General features: G+C 34.7%; 1 protein-coding gene across 3 annotated transcripts; it reads right to left on the bottom strand.

Annotated features, from left to right (window-relative positions):
* Positions 1 to 562: 562 nt before the first annotated feature.
* On the bottom strand, positions 563 to 5,583 carry LOC139846985 (probable E3 ubiquitin-protein ligase RZFP34). 3 transcript variants are annotated; one of them, XM_071836578.1, is made up of 12 exons: positions 5,433 to 5,583; positions 3,305 to 3,527; positions 3,132 to 3,219; positions 2,990 to 3,049; positions 2,872 to 2,904; positions 2,701 to 2,778; positions 2,553 to 2,596; positions 1,838 to 1,878; positions 1,656 to 1,738; positions 1,486 to 1,577; positions 1,274 to 1,385; positions 563 to 1,192 (listed from the first exon to the last, which is right to left on the bottom strand). In XM_071836578.1, the coding sequence occupies exons 2-12, from the start codon at positions 3,490 to 3,492 to the stop codon at positions 1,082 to 1,084; spliced, it is 930 nt and encodes a 309-aa protein (XP_071692679.1). In that variant the 5' UTR covers positions 3,493 to 3,527; positions 5,433 to 5,583; the 3' UTR covers positions 563 to 1,081. The 3 variants fall into 3 exon arrangements, with proteins under 3 accessions (XP_071692679.1, XP_071692678.1, XP_071692680.1); XM_071836577.1 differs by having other exon boundaries at positions 3,305 to 5,580; XM_071836579.1 differs by having other exon boundaries at positions 3,138 to 3,219; positions 3,305 to 5,580.
* Between the last annotated feature and the right edge of the window lie 1,067 nt (positions 5,584 to 6,650).

Here is a 6,650-nt window from a genome sequence, read left to right as displayed (position 1 = left end):
ACATAAGGAAAGACTTTTTTTTTTAACTCGCATTCAAAACGGAGCCCCCGGCGCGAAGCGAGGGCTCCACAACTAGTTATCATCAATACTAACGATTTTAGAAGTTAATATTTACAATTTCCGTCCAACGGACGGGCTCATAAAACTAGTAATATAATATAATGTAGTAATATGATACTGTAATATATACATAATATATAATATAATAACTATGAGAAAAAGACCGGTTATAACCAATATTGCAAGTGTGTTACACATATAAAACGACCAACCATGCTTGCACCAATAATGTATAGGTAAATTTAGTTATAATTTAAAATAATAAGTTAAAAACAAACTCTAGTCAGATAACTCTCTTTAGTAAGCTAAACAACCTCTAACTTCATTAAGTAAAACAAACATGACCTTGTATTTAGTACGCTACTCCATACTATCATTTATTAAAAGCTTTATTAAGTGGGCGTACTCATATTTGTGCACATTAAAAATGCAATGGATGGAGTAATAGTGTAATGCCTTTACTGTACAGTATTTATTATCGAGAAAAGGTAAAAAAAAAAAAAAGAAAAAAAAAATAGTAGTAGTTAAAAACACGTTGAACTAAAAGAAATAGCTAGTCACTACAGGACCAGCCGGTCTATCTGGTCACCAACTTCACCACTCTGTAGTGACTAGCCGGTCTATCTGGTCACCAACTTCACCACTCTGTAGTTCATATAATGTGACTGCACAGATGGTATCCGTTTCTTATGACGAACTTGCAGCTTTGTAACTCAGACACCGATATATAAACATAACATAACAGGTACACGGCTCAACTACAGCGACCAAGTGACATGATACTATGATGATTACAATAACCCAAACACCGAAATATTCATTAATGAGACCTAAAAATAAGAAGCTATAACTACTGGATCAAATTGTTCAAAGGGTATACAGATCATGTGGGGGATTGAACCATTTAAAGAACACACACAACAAGCATACAAATCGACCCTAGGCGCTCGCTCCATATCCAGCTATAACAGAAACACCATTTTCGAGCAAGGAGATTACCAGAAAGTTAACTATCCCCGAATCAGCCTCTAGTTTGACGAGTGTTGTAGGATTTGCAATTCGGACACTTATGAGCCACAATATGAAACGGCACTTCAGAATTAGTCCCACAGTCGTTGCAAAGGATCCATATCTTCAGAAACAAAAATATTAAAAGTTAAGACTTTTATCATCAATAAGTTGAAAAATAAGAGCAGAGAAAAAGATTACACACCAATTTGTTCTGATAGAATTCAGGCATAGGTGTAGCTGCAACTTCCAAGTCAAGTTTCTCCCAAACTTTGGACATATCGCAGACCGACTTAAAGCAGAGGGGACAAGCGTACCTGTCAAAATAAGTCAACCACCAAGATATTAACTTCACATAATTGTCTTATATTTATTAAAATATATATTTTAATATAGTAATGTTATAGCTTCACATACTGTGAGTGCTGCTGCATCTCCTTAATGCACTTCTTATGAATGGTATGGCCGCAAGGCATGACTGTAACACTATCTATCGAGTCGAACAGATACTGCAAATAACACACAGTTAGTGTACTATTACTGAATATGCGTACAAGGTTAATAATGTAAAGTGAATATGCATATACCTCAAAGCATACAGGGCAGTCATGGTGCATTGCTCCTTCAACACATGGGTGACTGTCTCTCAGAGAATTCGAGTAGCAGCAACCTTAATAGCAAAAGAATAAAAAATAAGAATGAGTGGGTCAGATTAATTAAGATCCAGATCAGCTAATCACTATTTTGTATCTAAGAAAAGATGACTTACGACATTTGTCACAGTGAAAAAAGTTCTCCTGCCCACCAATTCTGATATCAAAGACAAATGCATGAGTTAGAAAAGATCCCATTATTCATCTGAAGCTGTCATTGGTCAGATCTCGACCATACGGGTCAATTATCTAATCAAACCATGACCCAAATATATTAATGGTGTTCTGTTCTATTAGCTTATAGACTGTGATTGACACATTGAATTATTGACCATGATCTGACCCAACTAATCTATATATGTCGACTTAAAATGAAATTACAATGGAACTATTATATGTAGATGTTTTAATTAAGTAAAAGTAAGAGTTCTGTCAATGGAGAGGTGGGGTGACGTTTGTAAAATGGGTATGGGGAATTTTGAAAGTTATAAAATGAGGAATACATTCATCAACTTGGGTAACTAACTATCAACCTAAACGGGTCAATCAATTGGATATATGAATCAAGTGTCTTCCTAACCCACCGACAGACTCGATTTGTCACAATAAACACCAAAAGGTATTCCCTTTTATACGGGTACACCAAATTGGTCCATACGCCAAATATTTGGAAAGATCTCCAATATTTGTTATCTTAATTAAAAAGAAGCCAGTGTTTAATTTTTATCATTTGTAAATTTTTAGTTCCAGCAAGACACTGGGATTATATGGATACATATATTGGATGCATTTAAAATGTCTTAACAATATAAATAGCAAAAAGCACAATACCTGCAAATACCACAACCATCACAGTGATACTGTCTCTTGGATATCTGCAAAACACAACATAAGCTATTAGATACTTCTACAAAACTCGTTTACAGAAACTTCCACCAAAAAAAAATAAAAATAAAAAAATGAAGTGATAAGGGCTTACGTCATCATCAAACAGCTTGCATACACCACAAAAGTATCTGCCCATGCACACACCACAATTGACACACATTTGCCGAACCTACAAGATAAAAAGCAACACATTTATGAACGATGCAGCCAAATAATGAAATGCAAGCCATGCAAACAAAAAAACACTAGTAAAAACACTCACCTCTTGTTCAGTGCCACAAAGGGTGCATATAACCTGAAAGGGAGGCAACACTGTAAATGCTTCATGTAATACAGTAAAAAAGAATATAAAAATTTATATAACTTTATAGTAAAACTACCTGTTCGATCTGATGACGTGGGATGGTATGCCTCTCCTTTTGATCAATATTGATGTCATTCTGCAGAAAAATAATAGATTATCAAACACCATTTCTGGTATAAATACCATATGCCGTTATTTAATCTAAAACTTTTACCCACCTTTACCTCATTATGACAATGACGACAATTAAATATCTCATTACAGCACGGGGACCTTATTTGGCACCGACGACGGTAGTGAGAACACCTGTCACGTAACAAGAAGCATGTTATAGACAAGCGACGTTATATATTTGTAATAAACAACTTCATATAAATCCCGGATGCAGTACCCAAACTTGAGATCCTCATCATCAAGAACATTTGACTTCACGGTTTCCACGTCAGCATGCTCACTATTCTCATGAACATCCTGATTGCACGACTTTGGTTCCTCCATAACGGTAATTGCTTGTGTAGCAGATTCTTCATTGCTACCTTGAAGGTTGAAACTTGTAAGATGATTAACTGGATCCTCCATTAAGATAAATTTACAACTACTATGGTTGAAAGCACCTGCATTCAAAGACAGATTAAGCAAGCTACCCTAACTACACAAATAGCAGGTCTAGTTGTCCGTGTGAAAATATGGGTTTCTCTCAAACTTCAGCACATCAGTTGAAATCAGCAACAACAAAATCCAACCAAAGTTGAACAGCTGCGACCAATAAACTCCAATATAAATCATCACCAAAAAAGTAGGTCTGTATGAGGAATTCCAACCCCCATGAAATGAGGATATCCATGGCATGGTTTCTTGATTCTTGAAGAAGCCCACATCCATCTAATTATGACCAAAAAGGGGCGTAACCTAAGGTAAAACCAATAGATCAAAAAAATCAAGTACGTTCTGAACGGGAGAAGACAACAAAAAGAGAAGAAATGCATTAGTCATGCACATATTGAGGGTGCGCTTGATAAAACTGAATGGCTTAGCGCTGAATGGTTCATAATCTGAACGATTCAAAGGTTCTAAATGATGTTGCTTCTGAATAAAGATGAATGAAAATAACCTGATTGATAACCAATTTAAACGAATAATGTGAATGATGTAAAATTACCATATTAACATTTGATATGAATAAAGATCACAAAATAGTGGTTTCATAAGTGTTCTTAATATAATTTTTTCACAAGTGTTCTTAATATAATTTAAAGAGCATATTACATTTAAATTACGTGCTTAATGGTTAGAGATAGTTCCAGCTGTGAATGGTTCAGCACTTAATGGTGACCATTCAGCACCATCTTCCATTAGCATTCAACACTGAACCATTCCATTAAGAGGGAAACAAACGCACCCAAAGTAACCTTCCTTCTCATCAAGGACAATTCTACCTCAACTGCCATTTTGCTCAACGTTCTTCAGCAAAATCAATCTATTTTAAGGGCTTAAAATGGAAGCCCAACCATACTTGAAGACTAATCAGTGACTGAGATTTGGGTCCAAGGTCCAAACTTGAACAACGAACAGAGCGAGGATGGGGTGCTTGGGTTGGTAGATAAAAGGAGGTCTAAGGATTGTGCATAATTGTTCATCTAATTGAACAGTTATCAAACCCTAATTACACAATTAGTTCCACTAGGAGCATCATTTATCATATACAGATAGGTGATTTTCATTCAGACTGTTTCAGTCCAAACAAAATCATCGGCGCATGAGGAAAACGATAATATAAAACAAAATAATTGAGTAATCACATAGGAAAGGTGGGATTGGATCCGCATTTATTGAACACGATTTCTCCAAAAACGGAACAACAAATGCTGCTTACTAAAAGCAGCCTGACGCAACAAAATCAGCTGTACATATGACGTAACAGATATACGAGATACGCCACTTTTGGAACACGATTTCTCCTATCCGGAGACACCTAAGTCCTAACACTACCAGTTAGAACTGTCGCCTACACAATCGACACCACAACGCCTATCAAACAAAAATTTGTAGCCTAATCAATTCAACTTCAAATCATCTATCATGAACTCAGATATCATTTTCACATAACACAAAATACCATACAATAAGCCATGTGAAAAACCTAACACCTTTTTACTAGTCACATTAATCAGCAAATAAAATTCTTCCACACCAAGGCTAGGTACCAGGCAGCTAAATGATATAATAAAAACAAAATAGATCATTCATATAATAATCACAGTGAACCAATTACAGTACAAGATAAGCTAAAACTAGCAAAATTGTAATTAATTAATCTACAAAGACATAAATTAACTCGTTTAACTTCTTTTAATCAGTCAATTAGACACAAAAAGTATCAAAAATTGCAATACTAAGCGTAATCATATCCAAACCCTAGGAGCACGTAAACAACGCTAATTATGAGCATAAATATAAAATTACCTAAAACAATAAACGAAATTAAGTTAAGTTAGTAATGGAAACTAAGGATAACGAACTTTAAAACCCGATGGCGACAAAAATTAAATGAAGAAAGCGATTCCTGCTAGCGATACGACGTCGTTCGACGGATTCAGGTCTTCTGTATATACAGAGAATTGGGTAAATATATGAAAGCCTTTTATTTTTATTTGATGAAATTTATTGCAAGTAATATTGAAATGAAATTGGTTTATATAAGTTGGGGAAGATATTAATTTCTAGAGACTTCTGTAATCGGTGTCGTGCCACTTTTGCCATTGATGGTGATATTTTGGAATTATCAACACAAAAATATCTTCGATACTAGTTCCATACGTTATCGTTATTTTTTTTTAATTATTTATTTTATTTTGTTATTAAAAATAATAATACAGTAATATCAATGATTGTATTGCCACGTATGATATAGATATAGAAATATTTGTCACGTATGATTTTGTGGATAAAGATAACAAGTTACGCGTTTTACTAAATCTTTTGCCACCAAAACCCTTAATTAAAACGAGTTTTGTTATGATGTGTTTGAGTTTTGTTATACGTTTCATAAAGCAGAATTTTTAAATACAATACAAAATTGTTAATATGAATGAAAGGTTCTTATTGAATTTGTTTTTGTTTTAAACGACAAAAACACTTTTGATAATCATTTGAATTAACTCTATGAGTGATTCAACACAAATCGCTAAGATGTCACAAACAAGCGCACAGATTGCTAAGATGTCACAAACAAACGCATTGAATGTTAAACAGTTTAGTATTCAAATCATTCAATTAAAAGGTAATTAAACCAGGGTCGATCCTGAGTTTTTCAGTGCCCCGAGCGAGGCGGTAATAAAAGGCCCCTATGAATACTGATTCAATGGAAATTGCCGAGGCGACGTATAACATATTGAAAGGCCCTTTGATTCTAAAGTTCTTTTTACTTACGAATTCGTGATCAGTTTAGATTTTCACCTACTATCAATTATGTATAATGATGTTACTTACCCACTGTTCGTGATCAATTTATATTTACACATACCATCAAAATGATCTCAATGCATAAGCACAATGGACATGTGCAATGAGCTCGTTGTGTATAGCTAGTCTAACAACATGGGCCGGTCCTAAGAATTTAAGGGCCTAGAACGAGGTGAAAAAAGGCCATTAGGCCCTAACGAATAATATAAACTATAAAAGACCCTTTCGGCCTTGCTAGAATGCCAGTGGACTTTGATAACTATTTTTCCGGGGCC

The sequence above is a fragment of the Rutidosis leptorrhynchoides genome, chromosome 5, assembly GCF_046630445.1.
Source record: "Rutidosis leptorrhynchoides isolate AG116_Rl617_1_P2 chromosome 5, CSIRO_AGI_Rlap_v1, whole genome shotgun sequence".
Lineage (NCBI taxonomy): Eukaryota > Viridiplantae > Streptophyta > Magnoliopsida > Asterales > Asteraceae > Rutidosis > Rutidosis leptorrhynchoides.
The sequence above is the reverse complement of the archived record's forward strand: the minus strand, read 5'-3'. Positions and strand labels throughout refer to the sequence as shown.

Excerpts from the sequence above, each read along its gene's own strand:
- LOC139846985 (XM_071836578.1), bottom strand. The coding sequence starts at position 3,492 with ATGGAGGATCCAGTTAATCATCTTACAAGTTTCAACCTTCAAGGTAGC. Across the intron at positions 2,905-2,989 it reads CACGTCATCAGATCGAACAG|GTTATATGCACCCTTTGTGG; the intron begins GTAGTTTTACTA and ends CCTCCCTTTCAG. Across the intron at positions 1,739-1,837 it reads TTTTCACTGTGACAAATGTC|GTTGCTGCTACTCGAATTCT; the intron begins GTAAGTCATCTT and ends TTTGCTATTAAG.